Below are 20,924 nucleotides of genomic sequence, written 5' to 3' on the forward strand. Positions count from 1 at the left end.
AGGGACTTCCTTTAAAATCTTTTCATAAGGGCCAACAAATATTTCAAACTTTGTCTGATGGTTCTCTAAATTTAATAGGGATTATTGCGTTAGTGCTAACAAGACATTTATTATTAAGGTCAATATTAAACCTCATTGATAATAGGTCATTGATACCGACAGCACCGTCGAAGAATTCGTGAAAGTCATATAATATGAAATTTAAGATATTGTCACGGTTAAATTCTTGGACCGCTGGTTTCGCAGCTTGGTATTTGATATTTTTCGTACCGAGAGACGTGGAAATTGAAACGTTGGAATGAAATATACAATCTGAATAAAATTGTTCAGCAATACTTGGTTTTAAGATTGATTTAGTACTACCAGTATCTATTAATAATTTTAATGGGGGATTAGAAATAGTAATATAAGGTAAAGGGTTATTAGAGGTTAAATTTAATTCGATTAAGTTATTTGGTTTTCTGAGGCGGCTTCCTAAAAATTCTGAGGAAAATAATCTAAATCTACTTGCTCACTGGAATGGATATCTGCGTCGACGTCGCTATGCGTCTGTTCGAATTCTTGTCCATCGTAATCATTATTATATAATTCTTCAGCTATTATATTTGGCTTTTGCTCATTATTTTGAAAATAGTTTCTCCTAAAATTATTTGTTCTCCTGTTGAACGTTGAAGGGAATCTAGAATTTGTAGACATATTCATCGGTTCCGGCTTTGGAAGACGATGCTGGGGAATTTGATTAGGTCTGAAGATATTCGTATTTCGGGAAGGTCCGAAGACTTCTGAGTTTGTTGGGAGATCTTTAGGGGGTAGCTGTTGAGACTGTACGTTAATAGGTTGGCGAGGCCATGGGGGATTTTGAAAATAATTATTATTTGTATTAAAGTTTGTATTTGGGGGAATAGAAGAGTTTGGTTGAAAATATTGATTGTTCATAGGATTATAAAATTGCCTGTATGGATTAGGGAAATTCTGCTTTCTGAAATTGTTTTTATTTTGGTGTGATTTATTGTCGTTAATATCGGAATAGAGTTCTTCGAAGTTCTCGAATTCATTTACATAAGCTATGGCGTGTTCTAAAGAAGCTGGTGCTTTAAAATGCATATTATTTCTTAATGTGCCGGTACAACCCGCAATAAAAGTATTTAGTGCTGTATTTTCGCAAAATTGCATAAAAACAACTTTTTGATTTGCATCAAGATTAGTATCATTGCTAATTCTTTGTACTATACTACTTCTCAATAATTGTAATCTATTTCCAAATTCTATTAAATTTTCATTTCTTTGTGGCCTAGTTCTAGTGAGTTCTTGTGTTAAACATTCTAAATTACGTTTATCAGAAAAACATTGTATAAGCGCGGCTCTTAAAAGTGTCCAATCATTTAATTCTACCCTATTTCCTACCATAAGCTCAGCTTTTCCTACAAGTTTACCCTGAATACATTCAAAAATATGATTATTTAATTCTTGGTCATTATATGCTCTATATGTAATAATTAAACTATCGCAAAGAGAGATAAATTTGTTTAAAGTATTAGTATCGCCATCATAAGGTCTAATATTTGAAATGTTTGACTTAAATAATTCCCAATTAATGGTACGACGTTCAGCTTGATTCGTTGCCATTTTAATATTTTTCTTATCTTTATTCTTTTTACTTTTACAGCTAACTTTTAAATACTTAAGAGATTCTACCAAGGAATCTGCATCAATCGTAAAAATTAAAATATCGTTTCATAAACAATGTCTTAACAAAACTATCTTCCGAATTTATGGAAAATAAATAAGGAAGGCAAGAAGGAAACTTGGCACTCACCTCGATAGTCTTTGCCAACTACTTCTCCAAATTCGTCCACCCAAATGAAGGACTGCTGTCACTGAAGGGCTGCTTTTCACTGGGGCTGCTTTCCACAAAACGGAATGTTCGTTTGGATTTGCACTTACGGTGTTAAAACGCCAAAGTTCCGAAAAGTTCTGTTTTCCGATAAATACGAAATTCACAGTTTCGCGACTCGCACAAATCCTACTGACTGCGCCAATTTTGGATTTCGAAAAATGAAATCGGTTTTTAAAAAATATTTTTATTTCTAAGCTACAATTTCTAATGCATCTGAACTCGACAAGACCAAGAATAATAATAATGAATTTTACAATACAATTATAACGAAACGATCTAACAAACTTCTGGTGGAAACTGCAGAGTAAGCTGCAGGTGTTGGTTGAGATTCTGCCAGGTCCGGACTTTCGTACCATGTAACTCCTATCTATTTTTTATATGATCTGTCAGTCTCACCGGTTTAAAGTGTTTATTTTTGAAAGGGTTATAATTGACAAAGCTTGAATGGGTCACTAATCACGAGTGTATGCAAATTTTGAACAGCCATATCTTAACCAATTTTTGTCTTACGGAGAAACAAAATGAAACTAGCATATTTATAAAAGCAAAACCTACATTTTTTTACTCTTTAAGATTTTTCTTATCACTAATACTTTTTAAGTTATTTTGAAAAAATGAAATTTTTCAAAAATTTTTAGAATTTTTTTTTTACTATAAAACCAAATGTTTTCAAAAATAAGCACTTCAAACCAATTAAACTTACAGATCATATAAACAATACACATACAGTTAAAATAGATGGTAAAGCCAAACGATTAATTTCATTTAGGGTGCTAAATAGGGGAAGGTTTTCCCGATTTTTTTTACAAAAAAAAGGGGCCAACTTTTTTTTCAGTGTAACTCGTTTATTTTTGATGCTGTAAACTTTTGTAAAAAACAAATAATAAGCTTTTTTTTGATACTTTAAAAATGTTAATAAGGTTATCCCGAAAAACTCTTCTTTCTTCGGTGATTTCGCGTTGAATTATCCGATTTGGAATTAGACGAATAAGAATGTATTTTTCATGAGCTACAACTTTGCTTCTACTCAATTTGTAGACTTTACTGGTACACCATTTTTTTCGTTTTTTTATAGGCTACACTTTTGCTAAAAATATTTTTTTTCGATAAAATATTTACTTTTTGAGTTATTTGGGAAAAACCGTCTGAAAACGTAGTTTTTTTGTCAAAAAATCAACATTTTAAATCGCGAATAACTCGAAAAGTATTGACTTACGTAAAAAACTTTATAGAACAAAAGGTGCTTAAAATAAGTCAATTTATCAATTTCCGGCCTTAGTTTAAAGACCCGTTTTTCACCTCCCGAGAAGGGGTAAATGTCACCCCCCAAGTAAAAGCAACCAACGGCACAAATTCAACTTTGAAGTGGAGGGTAAGTAGAACCTAAATCCAAATTTTCATGCAATTCGGAGTTGCCCCTGGACATTACACTCCAAAACGGTCATTTATTGGGCTATTAATAGAAATTTGTATAGAAAAGGTGTCAAAAAACTTAAAAACTTAATGCAATTGTTTCAACTCAGAAAAAGTGTAGAATATGAAACGATTAAACAGAATAAAATAGCACATATATGAGGTATAAACCAGTTTCGAGAGACCGCGTAAGATTTGCGGAGATAATTTAAATGCTTTAGTGGCAAGATGACAAAATCCGTGCCTACGGATTCTAATTTTAGGTTACGTTACAAATGAAAGAAATATTCGCGAGCCGATTTAATAGTTTCCGCGGCAGTGTTAGTTTCCGAGGCAATTTTACCAGAAAAGTATAAGTTTCAAACTTTTTACCAAAAAAATCTAACATTGGCACAATATCACTTTTTTCTTTTGACATGTTAGCTGTGTGGATTCCAAATTTCATGTCAATCCAAGCGGTTCTTTAAAATATAGAACAAAAACCGTAAGTAAATGGACTATGAACAATTTTTATGATTGTAAAATTTAAAACTGTTAAACCTAATTATTGTGATTGAAAATAAAAAATCAAACATAATTCTGTTGTCAAATGGTAATATACTTAGCTTAGCTGGATATACTTAGCTGGAGTAATACAAAAAATGCTCATATTTGTAACCATTGTAACCTTTAGTCCGAAAAAAATTTTTATGCTATGCTTTTTCTCATGAGCATTTTTCAGTGCGTCACAGTTTTTCGATTTCTTTCTAACGCATTAAATTGTATATGACAGAAAAAAGGCACGTCGGTGATTACTTTGGTAATTATTCTAGTTCGGTGATTATTCTAGTTGTCGATAGATGGCGCTATAATAGAAAAAAAAATTATTTACTAATTATATAATATATCTACGAATATAATCTGTACAATTTATAAGACTATACAAATCAAAGAAAATACCATTTTATAAATGCAATAAAGACAATTGATTTGTTTTTATGCCCAATTGCAAATAAAATTTGACAACTGTCAGATTTAACTAAAATGTCATGTTAGAATAAATGTTATAATAGTTATTTATGTACCAAGTCAGTAAAGTGACTCTTTATCGAACGAGACTGATATTACGAGAAGAGCGAGCGTAGTGAGCGAGGCGAGTAACAGACGAGTTCGATAAGGAGTCTTTACTGACGTTGTGCATACAAAATTTTATCGCCAACATATATTTTTTAAATTTAATGTCGTCCGAACCACTGGGGTTATAAACGACAACAAGGGAAAATACATCTGATACAATTAAATGTATTTTATTCCTATTTCCGTTAAAAACTGTATGTTATTGTTGATATTTGTATTGTCTCTAAGAAGCTCAGATATGTCCCTGGGAAGGTCGAGTTTACTTTTCGTTTGCTGGTATATTTGACAAATCGGTTAAGATATGTTTTATTGATATAAAATAATATTTGCCAACATAATTTGATATTGGTTTTAACACTTACTTGCAATTTACAATTTAAGAACTTTTTAAATTTCAGACGTCATAATAATTTCATGACGGTGATGACAGGTAACTTGCAAGATGGCCGCTTTCGATTTTTAATCGATAGTTATCAATATTGAATAATTACTAAATCGGTAAAGTTTTAATTTATTTTATATGAATATAATTACAAAATACTACAACATTTCACTTTTTGACATAAATTGAATTGATAATATCGCAAATTGCGTACAATATTTTTAATAATTAAAGTAAATAGATTAATAGTAAGTAGCTTTAAAATATTGTTTATTATATTTTTATTTCAATTATTCTAATTGTTTAAAAAGTAGTAAACTTTGTATCTAGGGCTTTTCGTTGTTTTCCTCGTAATACGAGAGATGTCGCTAGATTGCGTCTCAAAAGGTGGAATCATTGTATCGCGATGGTTTCCCTTAAATGGGCAGATTGTTTATATTCCTTTCAGAGTTGTGACTGCATAGCTTCACTGAGGAGGCATAAGGATGCTGAAATAGCTATATGGAGATGGTAGTCCAACTCTGAATCGAATATAAACAAAATCTGCCTTTTTCTTTTAAAGTAAATAAATTGTAAGTCCACTCAAATACTCGCCATTCGATTACTGCCATCGACCACTTACATTCAATCTCGGTTAATCTGATTAATCGCGGCAGGTAAAGTAAAATTCTTCTTTCAGTACAATAAAGTGTTACTTTACTGCCGCAAATGAGGGCAAACGAGTACAATAATGAATGACATTAGTGACGGTTGGCAATAAATGTATATTATCACGGACTTACCTTTTTTTCTATCATTTGTGACGCACTGAAAAATCCTCATGAAAAGAACCATATATAATCGCTATAAATATAAATGGTATAAGTGAAATAAAATACGTTTTTACAATCAATTTTTTATCTACTCCGGATGACCGGTTTCGCTGTCTATAATATGCACAGTATCATCAGGTCCCGGTAACAGTAAACTAAATGATGCCGGTATAAAAAAAGATATCAGAAGTAAGCACTATCATACTTTTTTTGCTCGGTTGATGGAGATGATGGCTAGAATGGAGTTAACTGCATTGATATGTCATTTGATCACAGATGACAAATTGTTAATCAATGCAGTTAAATCAATCTTAGCCATTATTTCCCTATTAGCAATAACTGAGCAAAAAAGTATGATAGTGCTGAAATCATTCCTTATACCGGCATCATTTAGTTTACTGTTACCGGGACCTGATGATGCTGTGCATATTATAGACAGCGAAACGGGTCGTCCGGAGTAGATAATAAATTTATTGTGGGAACGTCTTTTCTTTAATTTCTTAATATGGATTCACGCATGCAAACCCATTCAATATTTGATACAAATGAACTAAAATATAATATAATTACTCCTCACCCTCAACGATTTCTCTAAAAAACCTCCACATACGATCCTCTTCCATATACAAATTATTATCAATGGCTGTTCGTAAAGTACTTTTTTCACAAAACTCCATTTGGATATACATGAAATCGATCTGTTTTACAATTTCAGTAGGAATATCTGGAGAACTCGATCGGTGATGGCTAGATACAGTAGTTGATAGATTTTTTTCTTCAGAACCTGATTCATGTTCAAATGCTATGCTGTCAGAATCAGAATCGGAATCTTCATATCTTAAAAAAAATAGAAGCAACCAAATAATTTTTTTAATGTAAACTAAACTAAGCACACGTTCACATGACAAGCGGTTAACATACATTTTATTCAGGCCGTTCACATGCTAACGTGCGTAATATAGTGGAGTCACTGAAGGTGGATATGAGCTATTACCTCCGATTTCGTTCAACCTCCATCGATTTGCATGAAAGTTGGTGAGTGGTCAGAGGATATCTCAAGAAACAAATGTGACATAGTGTCAACTTGCGCTTTTACCCTGGGGGTGGATGCCACCCCTTTTCGGGGTGAAAATTATTTTATTAAGAATAACCCCGTAATTAGATAGGGGCACAAATTCTAAACAAAATTTGTTATATAAAGTTATTAAAATAAATCAAAACTTTTTGAGTTATTAAAGATCAAACATTTTAATTTTTCGTACGAAAAATGCATTTTCGTCAGCGAAGAAGTTAAGAGAAGAATACATATTGCTAATAAAACATATAATGGACTCATTAAACATCTAAGATCTAACAACATCACGAGAAAAACCAAATGCAAAATATACAAAACACTGATAAAACCGGTCCTTATATATGTATCAGAGACATGGACACTGACGAAAAGCGATGAGAACTTATTATGGTTTGTTTTTTAACCAAGAGGAGTGATTCAAATTTACCGCGCTGTATTGCTTGTTTGTAATTGGTCCAACCGCAGGCAAGTTTACTCCACTGTTATAAAATTTTGACACTAATGACATTTATCAAATTTTGACAGTAGTGACATTTCATAGGTTAATTAAGTTATATCGGCGATTTTTGTGTTTTCTGTGTTATTCCTTTAATTTTTAGATTGTTAGTTTGTTTTTATATAAAAAGCAGTTGTTTTTGGACCTCTTTAGCGACGTATTAATTTAATATAATATTTATGGATTACCGTTGAGGGCTGCCTAGATCAACCAAAAAGAAGATGTATTTGGTTATTATTCTAGTGACTTTCTTGGGTGTGAATCTGTCTTTTTAGTTTGCTCCTCCTGGTTAAAAAATAATCTATAGGTACGTTTGAACGAAAAATCCTTAGACACATATATAAGGGGGTGAAAGAAAATGACGTATGGCGCAGAAGATATAATTTTGAACTATACGCAGCATACAACGAACCCGACGTCATAACATCCATATAAGATCGGACGTCTGCGCTGGATGGGCCATGTTGAACGAATGTTGGAGACCGAAACACCAAAACACATAATGAAGCAAACACCAATAGGGAGAAGGTCAAAGGGAAGACCCAAACTTAGATACATGGAACAAGATCTGAAAACACTTGAGATTACCCACTGGAAGAACAAAGCAAGGAACAGAACAGAATGTCGGAAAATCCTAGAACAAGCCAGGACCCAAAAAGGGTTGTCGAGCTACTGATGATGATGATGATGAAGAAAAATGCATGTTTTTAACCGATTTTTTATAGATAACTCAAAAACTATAAGTTTTTACAAAAAAGTTATTATTACCAAAATTGAAGCTAATAAAAAATTAAATAAACTCCTTACTAAAAAAAACCTTTTAATATTAACTAAAAGTGAGTTATCGATAATTGAATGCATATTTTTTTAGGCGACTACTCAAATCTAAGTATTCAAGCTTAAATTACGGGGAAATGATGCATTTTATAACATAAACTTATGAAACATTTGTGAAAGTACATAGAAATATCTATCAAATGAGATCCCGATCCAGTTAATAGCATTAAAATGTATGCTCCAAAAATTTTTCAAACTTTATCTTTTAAAAATTTTTCCAAAAAATGTTATCGTTTTTTTTAATAACTCCGTTAATTTTTACGATATCAGGTTCAACTAAAAACGGTTTGAAAGGTAATTCCAAAGGATATTAAAACGGGTTGAATTTAATCTTTTAAACCCCTTACTTTTTTAGAAATCAAAGATTAAATTGCCACGGTTACATGGTTCTTGCAGCAAAATTTAAGCTTTAAACGTTTCTATCTCGGTTATTTTTCACCCTACAGCCGGTGAAAATTGTTAAAATCATTACTTATGCTAATACAAAGAAATTTTTGTAAGGATTACTATAAATTTTAATTTTTGTGGAAATAACGTATGTTTTATTTTTCATTTTTTCCTAAAAAATTCGAAAGGGCTCTCTTAGTTTCATCATAACTTGCTTAATTTTGATGCTATTAACTTCTTCTGGAGCTTCTTTGTTAGGTATTCTGAAGTACTTTGATAAACATTTTGCAGGTATATTTTATAAAATGCATCGTTTTCCCGTTATGTAAGCTTGAATACTTAGATTTGAGAACTCGTCGAAAAAAATATACATTCAATTACCCATAACTCACTTTGAATTAACATTAGTTTAGAACTTTGAGTGAACAGTGTATTCAATTTTTTATTGTCTTTAATTTTGGTAATGATAAATTTTTTTATAAAAGCTAATAGTTTTTGAGTTATACGTGAAAAACATCTTTAAAACATGCATTTTTTTACGAAAAAATAAAATCTTTGATCTTTAATAACTCAAAAGTATTGATTTATGTTAATAACTTAATATAACAAATTTGGCTTAGAATTTGACCCTCTATCGATTTATGGTATTATTTTTAATAATATAATTTTCACCATAGAAAAGGGATGGCATCCACCCCCAGGGTAAAAGCGCAAGTTGGCATCATGTCACCTTTGTTCCTTGAGGTATCCTCTAATTACTCACCAATTTTCATGAAAATCGATAAAGGTTCAACGAAATCGTAGGTGAAAACCTTCAGTGACTGCACTAATAATACTCTGGCAAATATTATAATAATTATATTTTTGCAAAATTTTGGAATACGTATAATTCGTTGAACAATTTTAACATTTGTTTTTAATACAGATTTCAGTCCTCTAGAAATAGTTTCTCATGATTTTTATTCAACAGGAATTCAACAATTTAGAATTTCCCATTGAGTTTCCTATGGCCCGTTTGCGATTCACCACCCGGTATATACAGTGTGGTGGTACAAATAAAAGAAATAAATTCATTTTTTCGTTAATGGGCGATTTTGGAAATAAATACCGAAATAGGTCGATTTTGATTATTTAATTATACAAAATTAAAACGGGATAATACCCGAAGGTTGGCTGTATACCATCTAGTTAAATAAAATTAACATGAAGTAAAACTCCCTAGTGTAGTTGGTATATTTAATAAAAATTTAAATTTTTTTTTTAAAATCCAAAAGGATTACGTTCATAACGTTTTCGGACTTATCAGTCCATCATCAGTGAACTCTCTGTCCTTGCTAAATAGCCACAATGCCAAACACTGGTTAAGATGTATGTTCTAACTACATAGTGAAATTTGTCAGACTATCAAAAAAATCAATTGACAGACTAAACGTAGTTCAATGTAGACCTAATCACATAAAAAAATCTCTTAATTTAATGCAGTAGCAGTAGAGCATCATGTTGCTGATAGTAATCCGTCGGCATCCAATTTAGGCCTAATTATTTTACAAATTCCACTATGTAGTTAGAACATACATCTTAACCAGTGTTTGGCATTGTGGCTATATAGCAAGGACAGAGAGTTCACTGATGATGGACTGATAAGTCCGAAAACGTTATGAACGTAATCCTTTTGGATTTTTAAAATTTTTTTAAAATTTTTATTAAATATACCAACTACACTAAGGACTTTTACTTCATGTTAATTTTATTTAATTATACATTTTGGCATATACATTAGGCTCATTAGAGTAGTGACGTCATTCATCTGGGCGTACATAATGACGTAATCAATGATTTTTTAAACGAGAATAGGGGTCGTGTGCTAGCTCATTTAAAAGGTAATTCAATTCTATATTCAGCAATATAAACATTAACATAATAATTTATACAGGGTGTCCGATTTTTTTTTAATTCAATTAATTGACTCAAAAAGAAGAATGTATGTAATTTATTTAATTCAAAATAAATTTTACTGCTCTCCTAAAACAGAAAAAAAAATGTTTATTTCACAAATAAACATTGATTTTAGCTTAAATTAAATGTTACAAACTGCCAAGAGTCAGGTTGGTAGCAGCTTGAACATTGAGTTTAAACGAAAAGCAGTGTATTTCTCCAATAAACATTGATTTTAGCTTAAATTAAATGTTACAAACTGCCAAGAGTCAGGTTGGTGGCAAGTTGAACATTGAGTTTAAGCGAAAAGTAATGTTTATTTATCACACCCAGATGGATGACGTCAGTAGTATGATATAATGCCAAAGAATTGTAATTTAAAAATAAAAATTGACCTGTTTCGGTATTTATTTCCAAAATCGCCCATTCATGAAGAAATGTATTAATTCCTTTCATTTGCACGGGAATGGGAAGTCTTTGCTGACAATGTTAGATAACAAGGTTATATTATTGGGGAATTCAGCAAATTTTATGTGAAAGAAAACACTTTTTACTTAATCCAAGCTTTCGTAAACTTTAATAAATCGTTTACATCATCAGTAAAAAGTGTTTTCTTTCACATAAAATTTGCTGAATTCCCCAATAATACAACTTTGTTATACAGTATGCCCCTGTAAGTTGTATCCATATGAAAAACTTTGTTATTATTAATTTTACGAAAAAAAGTTATTCTTTATAAAAAGTTCTGCATGGTCCAAAACCCAAGATTCAACCATCAGATATCAAATTTTATGAATGTTATACGAGGTATATTAAAAAGTTTGAATTTCACTCAAGAGTAAAGTAGCTTTATTTTTCACAATATTGAAAATTGCTATTATGAAAAGTTGTTTGGAATTAAAAACTATATTCTAATATGTAACTAAATCCTTCTAATTGAAATATATTTTTTTAAATTATGGATAACATAACATTATTTTCAGATATTTCAATTCTGATAACTCTTTTATTATTATTTTTACGAAAAATTGATTCTTAATAAAAAGTTCTGGATGGTCTAAAACCTAAAATACAACCATCTTATATCAAATTTTATCAATTTTATACGAGGTATGTCAAAAAAGATAAATTTAGATCAAAAGTAGAGTACCTTTATAGTTCAGAATATTTCAATTAGAAGGATGTAATTACATACTGAAACATAGTTTTTAATTCTAAATAACTTTTTATAATAACAATTTTCGATATTGTGAAAAATAAGCGTATTTTACTCTTAAGCGAAATTCATATTTTTTGACATACTTCGTATAAAATTGATAAAATTTGACATAAGATGGTTGTATTTTAGGTTTTAGACCATGCACAACTTTTTATTAAGAATCACCTTTTTTCGTAAAATTAATAATAAAAGAGTTATTTGAATTGAAATAACTGAAAATAATGTTAGTTATCCATAATTTTTCAAATGAAATATTTCAATTAGAAGGATGTAATTGCATACTAGAATATAGTTTTTAATTCCAAACAACTTTTCATAATAGCAATTTTCAATATTGTGAAAAATAAAGCTACTTTACTCTTGAGTGAAATTCAAACTTTTTGACATACCTCGTATAATATTCAAAAAATTTGATATTTGATGGTTAAATCTTAGGTTTTGGACCATGCAGAGCTTTTTATGAAGAATAACTTTTGTAAAATTAATAATGGATACAACTTACAGGGACATACTGTATAAATACTTATACATACTTACCTCGGTCCCCAACCTTCATCATCGTCACTTGAATCATCCTCAGAAGAACTGATATATGGCGCTTGAGATTTACTATCATATGTAATAGAAACTTCCACATTTTTCATAGATGGAGCTAAAGCTTCAATGTTGTCATTTAAAGTAAACTAGAAGAAAATAATCTTTTTACATTTTATATTCAAGTCAAAAGCTTAATTGTTGTTTCTAAAGCAGTGGACACCGATCGAAACTACATAAGAAGTAGTTTAAATTATAATTAAATATAATGCAGGTAACATACTAAAAAAAAAATCAAAAACAAAAACAAAATGAAGTTCCTTACACGTTTACAACGTTTTAAGTTTTTGCCACATATCCTGTATAGTCAAAGTAATTGAAAACAATTATTTTACTCTAATCTAATCCATTCCAACTTTCACCAAAAGGTTCTAATAAATAGAAGTTTAGGTAATTACCCGGCAAACTCAGGATTGTAGACACATAATTTGTTGACAACACTTAATTTCAAAACAGTGACAATAATAGGTCTTGGGCCCACACTTAAAAAACCTCCCTCATGAGACTTCATTTATTCAGTTATTCATGTCCCGTCCGACAACTTTTCTAATACGTAAAATTACGAAGGGGGCGGAGAGAAAATGAATGAAATCGTCAACTGTGGAACGTCCGCGAGGGTATAAACTTTATGAATTTTTATGATGCGTTAAAACATAGTAAAGTTATGGACTCATAAAATGTATACCCTCACAGCTGACTTTTGCAGGATTGTTTGATAAAAATACTTACAATTTACTGGTAATATTGCCCGACAAATATTTCAAGGTAGGACATTCTCCTACTCCAGTTGTCGGACACTCCAAAGTTGACGATTTCATGCATTTTCTGTCCGCTCCCTTCTGAAAATTTTTCGTAATAAAAAGTTTTCTAACTCAACATGAATAACTGAATAAACGAAGTCTCATAAGGGAGGTAATAATGTTTTTTTACTGTGGGTCCAAGGTCTATAACAATAATTCAAAATTAACATTCCCTTCCCTGGTGTCCACTTGATACCAGGTAAGGTGAAACAAAGATAAAATAGTCAAACATAGAGCAAAGATAGCAAAAACTTAGATGTAACAGAGATAAAAATAATAAAATATCCTTTATTTGCTTTCTTCTATATTCGTCGTCTCTTGTGCTTATATATTCTAAAAGCCGGAGATACAGGATGCAGCCAGAAAGCAGTTTCTTAACGAAAAGTCTTGGATTTAAAATATTGTTTATTATATTTTTATTTCAATTATTCTAATTGTATAAAAGTAGTAAACTTTGTATCTAGGGCTTTTCGTCTTACTCGTATTACGAGAGATGTCGCTGTTTTGCGTCTCAAAAGGTGAAAACATTGCATCGCGATGTTTTTCCTTAAATAGGCAGGATTGTTGATTTTTGTTTCAGAGTTGTGACTGCATAGCTTCACTGAGGATGCATAGATGCTGAAATAGCTATATGGAGATGGTGGTTCAACCCTGAATCAAATAAAAACAAAACCTGCCTTTATCTTTTTCATCTTTACTCAGATTTGAGTATGCACCTGAAACTGTCTTTCGGTCCTTTTCCTAGACGAAAAGAAGGTAAATACGTGGCTAGTGTCCTTTATTTGCTTTCTTCTATATTCGTCGTCTCTTGTGCTTATATATTGTAAAAGCCGGAGATACAGGATGCAGCCAGAAAGCAGTTTCTTAACGAAAAGACTTGGATTTAAAATATTGTTAATTATATTTTTATTTCAATTATTCTAATTGTATAAAAGTAGTAAACTTTGTATCTAGGGCTTTTCGTCTTCCTCGTATTACGAGAGATGTCGCTGTTTTGCATCTCAAAAGGTGAAAACATTGCATCGCAATGTTTTTCCTTAAATAGGCAGGATTCTTGATTTTTGTTTCAGAGTTGTGACTGCATAGCTTCACTGCGGATGCACAGATGCTGAAATAGCTATATGGAGATGGTGGTTCAACTCTGAATCAAATAAAAACAAAACCTGCCTTTATCTTTTTCATCTTTACTCAGATTTGAGTATGTACCTAAAGCTGTCTTTCGGTCCTTTTCCTAGACGAAAAGAAGGTAAATACGTGGCTAGTGTCCTTTATTTGCTTTCTTCTATATTCGTCGTCTCTCGTGCTTATATATATTGTAAAAGCCGGAGATACAGGATGCAGCCAGAAAGCAGTTTCTTAACGAAAAGTCTTGGATTTAAAATATTGTTTATTATATTTTTATTTCAATTATTCTAATTATATAAGTAGTAAACTTTGTATCTAGGGCTTTTCGTCTTCCTTTTATTACGAGAGATGTCGCTATTTTGCGTCTCAAATGGTGAAAACATTGCAACGCGATGTTTTTCCTTAAATAGGCAGGATTGTTGATTTTTGTTTCAGAGTTGTGACTGCATAGCTTCACTGAGGATGCATAGTTGCTGAAGGAACTTCGGATGCATAGAGGAAGACAAAAGAAAACCTGAGGAATATGATTCGTCAGGACATGTCGGTAAAGAGTATTGATATCATCAAGATAGAAACTTATGAATAAATGTAATCAAATAAATTATACTGACCTCTGTCTTTCTAACAATTTGTGGTAGTTTCTCTTCAGTAGAAATAGTACTTGAAGTTTTATCGTATTCATCCTTTATCGTCGTTGTTTCTATCCAAGAATTAAAGTAACGTACCACATTTTCGTGATTAAGTCTAGATAACAATTTAACTTCTCTAACGATCTTTTTATTTAAAGCCCTATTTTTTGGATTCAATTGTATACGTTTAATGGCATAGTAACCACCATCTAGCTTATTTCTCACCTAAAAACATGCTTAATCTGAAGTATTCGAAAAAATATGAACAAAAGATGTAGTATATTCTTAACACATTGCGTGCCACGCTTTATTGGGGATAATAGTCTCAGTCGCCATTGATATCCACGGCAAGAAAGTAAGGTCATACGTGTATATCAAAAATGAGCGACGTGGCCCCTTGCAAAATATTAGTGTATCTGTATAATGTGTTAAGAGAAAATTATAACATTAAGAAGTATTTATCAAGAGTAGAAAAAATAAAAGCAAACATTTTTTTACGGTTTTGAATTTGAATTATTCATTATTTAATAAGAAAGGAAGGGGCATATACATATTACGAAATTTACTTTATTGCGAATATTTAATTTACTATTTTTATTGTAAATTAACCACAATTTAAAATAGGTTGGTTTTGACGTTTCAATTTCCACTTCGCAAATCGTTCTCAAAATAAATTATTTTTAACATTTAATTTTTTTGTTATGTACCTCATTTCCATTTTTTACAATTCTCAATTGGAATTACTAATATACAGGGTGTTTGGTAAAGAATGGGCCACAGCTTAACCTCAGATTCCTGAGGTTAAAATAGGCCGATTTAAGCTAACTTACCTTAGTACAAAGTTTGTAATAACCGAGATACAGGGTGTCAAAGTTAAACTTTTTTTTTTATTTATTATTGAATTTTTCCTGACAGGCATGAGATATCAACACGAAATTTGGTATGTGAGGGTTTTTTTGGGACGGGAAAGCTAAATTCCATACCAAAAATTATGTGTTGCCCAGAGGGCGCCACATACGCCTTTCAGCACTCATTTAATACGTTCAATTTTTTTTATCCGTCACTCCGTATAATTTTGACATTAAAATTTTTATTCCCCTATTAGTTTTACTTAAAAAAGGTATACCTCTTTAATCTCCCTAAACTCAACAGTTTTCGAGATAAACGAATTTTAAATCTGCGATGCAACATAATTTTTAGCATAATATCATTGTAGTTACACCAGAAAAATAACTTAAAACCATAAAATTATCCAAAAATGTATCGCAAATTTCTTCTAATGGAATTTGAGATTCAATTACATAAATTTGAGAACTGGCACAATTATTATGGTTTTAAGTTATTTTTCGGGTGTAACTACAACGATATTATGCTAAAAAATGATGGTGTATCGCAGATTTAAAATGCGTTTATCTCGAAAACGGTTGAGTTTAAGAAGATGAAAAAAGTATACCTTTTTTAAGTAAAACTAATAGGAGAATAAAAATTTTAATGTCAAAATTATACAGAGTGAGGGATCAAAAAAAATGAACGTAATAAATGAGTGCTGAAAGGCGTATGTGGCGCCCTCTGGGCAATACATAATTTTTGGTAGGGAATTTAGTTTTCTCGACCCAAAAACCCCCACATACCAAATTTCATGTTGTTATTTCATACCTGTCAGGAAATATTCAATAATAAATAAAAAAAAAGTTTAACTTTAACACCCTGTATCTCGGTTATTATAAACTTTGTACTAAGGTAAGTTAGCTTAAATCGGCCTATTTTAACCTCAGGAACCTGAGGTTAAGCTATGGCCCATTCTTTACCAAACACCCTGTACACATAAGCATATCCGATATGAGGTTACAAATACAAAAATCTTTTATACCCAAGTAGACTAGGTTAAAGAAGAGCTACACCACTGGACGTATTGTCTACATGCCACATTCTGGTATCCAAAAATTTAAGGATGTCTATAAAAATTGTGAGAAATGCTTAAAAAGCAAGGATATGAAATTTAGGACGGGGGCGTATAGTCCAGGAACCGAAGCTTTTCAGCTCGCAATTTTTACAGAATGGATCGATGTGCTTGAAAATTTGAGAATAGGTAGTGGATAGTCCAAGGATCAAAATCTATATGATCCCGAAAGGCGCTTTTACCTCAGGGGTGGTTGCCACCCCATCTCGGGGGTGGAAATTGTTATTATACTTTGACTGCAAAAGTTGGTAAAAACATTCATTCTAAGCTAAAAATATTTTATACATTTTTTTGATAAAATTAATCGTTTTCGATTTATTCGCTAACGAATGTGTTAGTTTTATATCAAAAAATCGATGTTTTTCGATATACTCATTATTACAATTCACTCAATTTTTGCCGTAGAAAAAAATTTTTTAAAACCAAATTCTTGGGAATTAAAAAACCTACAATTTCAAATTTAAACATTTTTTCGTATCTCTGATGCTAATATTTCTATTCTGAAGAAAATGGCATTTTTTACCAAACTACTAAAATTCGTTATTTGCTTTTAGTTCCAGTTTTTTTAAAACTAATCATTCTAAGCCAGTCAAACTTCTAGAATTTATTAATAATACATAAATAAAGAAGAATGAATAAGGCCAATGACTAAAAACACCGCTAACTTACATTATTATGGTTATAATTGGATTTCTCCTTTTTTTTTTTCAAAAAAATATACTGAGTTTTTAACCGTAACTTCTTTATTTTTTATCTTAGAAAGTTTGGTAAAAAAGAATTTTGTAGGTTTTTATAAGGCATATAAGACTATTAATATTAAATATTTTTAAAATCCTCAGTCACAAAAAGAAGTGACTTTGAAAGGGTTGGTAAAGGTGGTTTTTGCATGTTATTACAAGTTTTAATTGTCAATAGCTCACTCAATTTTTGCCGTAGAAAAAATTTTTGTAAAACAGGTTCTTGGGAATTAAATAATCTACAATTTCATATTTCAACATTTTTTCATATCTCGATTGGTAATCTTTCTATTCTGAAGAAAAGAGCCCTTTTTCCAAACTACAAAAATTCGTTATTCGCTTTTTAACTCCATTTTTTTAACTAATCATTCTAAGCCGGTCAAACTTCTAGAACCTATTAATAATACATAAATAAAGACGACCAAATATGGTCAATGAATAATTTTAATTAGGGTGGTGATTAGGGGTTTGCTTCCGATCACTTTTTAGCTGAAAAAAATAGGGACTGATTTTCTTTTCATTGTAAGTCACTTAATTTTTGAGCTAGAGACTTTTTATTTATTTGTGAAGATAGATATTTTTAAATACTTTAAATTAGTTTGAACAAGTTATCCTCGAAAAACCCTTAGTTTTCCCGTCTTTTGACTTTGAAACTACAATATTTAGCATTTGACGAAGAAGAGCTAATATATAATAAAGTATAGCTCAATTACTATTGGTCTTAAAGAAAATCAAACAAGCGGTTTTGTTTATTTTTTTAAAAGGTACATTTTTGTTAAGTAAAGTTGTTTTGATAAAACGAAAACTTTTGGAGTTATTAGCAGATTACTTATTAAAAACATTGATTTTTTCGATATAAAACTAACACTTTCGATAGCGAATAAATCGAAAACTATTAATTTTATCAAAAAAATGTATAGAACGTTTTTTGCTTAGAATGAATGTTTTTACCAACTTTTGCGGTCAAAATATAATAGCAGTTTCCACCCCCCGAGATGGTAATTTACCCCATGGTAAAAGCGCCTTTCGGCATCATATAGATTTTGATCCTTGGACTATGCACTACTTATTCTCAAATTGTCAAGCAAATCCATCCATTCTGTAAAAATCGCGAGGTGTTGTCCTATTTTAAGCTTCATTACTTGGCCTAGTAATGCTACTAGTCACCATCCAGCCTTCTGCGTCCAAAGCTGAATATAGGCCTCTTCTAATTTCTTCCAGTTCTGTCGGTCTTGAGCTTCCTCAAGGCTATGCCTCATGGCTGGTCTGGCCATCGTGGAGGTGGTCTACCTCTGCTTCTTCTGTCTGCTAGTGGTCTCCACGCTGTAATTTTTTGGGTCCACTAGCAGTCATTTATTCTGGCCAAATGGCCGGCCACTTCCATTTCAACCATGCTATTCGTTGTATGACATATGTGACGGTTGTCATGATTTCCTCGTTTCTAACCCTGTCTTGAGAGTTATCACTCTAATTTGAAAATTGAAATCGAGGAATAAATTAAAATTGATACAAGTGTATGCCAACAACAAACCACTCAGATGAAGTGATTGAAATCTTTTTTGAAGATATTAGAACAGCCCTAAAAAGTACTAAGACGTTTTATACTCTGATAACAGGCGATTGCTAAGCTGGAAAATAAAGAAGACCAAAGTGAAATCGCACTAGGAAATTACGGGTATGGAGAAAGAAATGAAAGAGGGACCATGCTTGTAGATTTTTTACACCAAGAAAATCTCCTCTCTAAGAACTCCTTCTTTCAAAAAAAGCACCAACGAAAGTGGACGTGGAAAAATCCAGACGGTTTCACAAAGAACGAAATAGATTTTATCATTGCAAAGAAATTGTACAAGATGTATTCGTTTTAACAGATTTACAATTGAAAGCGACCATAGATTGATCCGAGCAAAAATTATGTTCAATTTAAAGAATGAACAAAAATGATAAAATCAGACAAGCGTAAATGGAACCAAAAATATAGGCCATTTTTGATTATCGTTGACTTCAACAAATCAACGATGAAACACAGGTCGAAGTTTTAAACGAAAGTATCATAAAAGCGCTTAAAGAAGCGGAGAAGTTGTATTGTCCTAAAATGAAGAAAAAACATGAAAAAGTAAGTCTTAACACTAAACATATTATAGAACAGGCTTCCCAACGTTATAGCAACGGCGTACCACCTGAAATATTTTGAAGATTTTGGCGTACCACCAAACACCGGAGGGCATGGGATTTAAAGAAGCCCCTCCCCCATTTCTAATTTTTTTTAGTAACATGTTTACACTTGTTAATATGTTTCTATATTTATGTTTATATAGGGTGTCCAGAAACTCTCCCGACAAACGAAGACCAGAGCTTCCTAAGATATTTTGAAGATAATTTAATCTAATTCATCTAGTGCGCAAATGCTTCATAAGTAGGGTTACCATAATTTCTTGAGGCCAAATCCGGACAGGGGTAGTCCAAAAGGTTGTAGAAAATGTAAAATGTGAATTTGACTGTGTTGCTACCTCTACATTGTAATATATTTTAAATGCTTAGTCTGTACTGGGCCCATGGATAGGACGTTCTTCATCTGTTCTTCTTTCATACTTTTCAGAAGACATAATTTTTCTCAAAAGTGGCTTGTCATTTTTTATTTTGTCATGGAGTTCGGAACATGACATTACAGAATTTGCTTTAATATTGAGAAGCTCCTTTACAACAGGCAGAGATAACGTTCCTCTTTCAGCCGTCCATATAAAATTCATCATCGAAAAGATACGTTCAGTAGGAGCCGAAGTACCAGGCAGACAAAAGATGAATTCTACTATTTTAAATATATTCGTAAGCAAACGTTGCTTTTAGAAATTGCTGCAAATATTTCTTGCCATTTGTCATGAGTGTTTAAGGTTTCTTCTTTAGGTAGTAAGTCCATTTAGGTTTCAGCTTTTTTAGAACTTGGAGAAGTGACGAGCGCTCATCAAATAATTCATCCACATTGACAGAATTCGGTACAACGCTGACTATAGTTAAAGCGCTCTCTTCCATCTCTTTTCAGGTAGGATCACCTTGTAGCCTTAACCATTTGATTTAGCGCAGAATGAAATTTCCCACCGTGGGTTCCCCACCGTTGAGCCAAGTGTTTTTCATTTTTTTAGTAAAGAAAAGAATCCGGACATTTCTCATATCCGGACGCCAATCCGGACAGGTCTTTCAAATCCGGACTGTCCGGACGAAATCCGGACGTATGGTAACCCTATTCATAAGGAAACTAGAGCTTTTTAAAGATGGCTTCTTGTAATTAGTTTTTTAAAATAGCTCCTGAACGCTTCTATTTATAAAAACGAAAACTGGTACGCCTATCTATCTTCCAGAGATTATTCCATCAATTGCGAATTTCTAGTGCCGGTCATAGGCGTCCGGTTTGGGTAGGGCAACGGTTATTTAATTCCATAACTTTTTTATCTTTAACTTTTAAGTATTTTTGACAGTGGATTATTAAACTCTGAGGTATTCCACGGTACACAGAGA

General features: G+C 31.7%; 1 protein-coding gene across 2 annotated transcripts in view; it reads right to left on the bottom strand.

The window, feature by feature from the left end:
* LOC126886909 (eIF-2-alpha kinase GCN2) overlaps positions 1 to 20,924 on the bottom strand; it is a 274,664-nt gene that overhangs the window by 130,544 nt on the left and 123,196 nt on the right. For both annotated transcript variants that reach the window (XM_050654067.1, XM_050654068.1), the window contains 3 exons: positions 14,700 to 14,942; positions 12,107 to 12,252; positions 6,198 to 6,457 (listed from right to left, as the gene is read on the bottom strand). In XM_050654067.1, the coding sequence (XP_050510024.1) occupies positions 6,198 to 6,457; positions 12,107 to 12,252; positions 14,700 to 14,942 (649 nt within the window). The remainder of the gene's footprint in view (positions 1 to 6,197; positions 6,458 to 12,106; positions 12,253 to 14,699; positions 14,943 to 20,924) is intronic.

The sequence above is a fragment of the Diabrotica virgifera genome, chromosome 6 (assembly GCF_917563875.1).
Source record: "Diabrotica virgifera virgifera chromosome 6, PGI_DIABVI_V3a".
NCBI lineage: Eukaryota > Metazoa > Arthropoda > Insecta > Coleoptera > Chrysomelidae > Diabrotica > Diabrotica virgifera.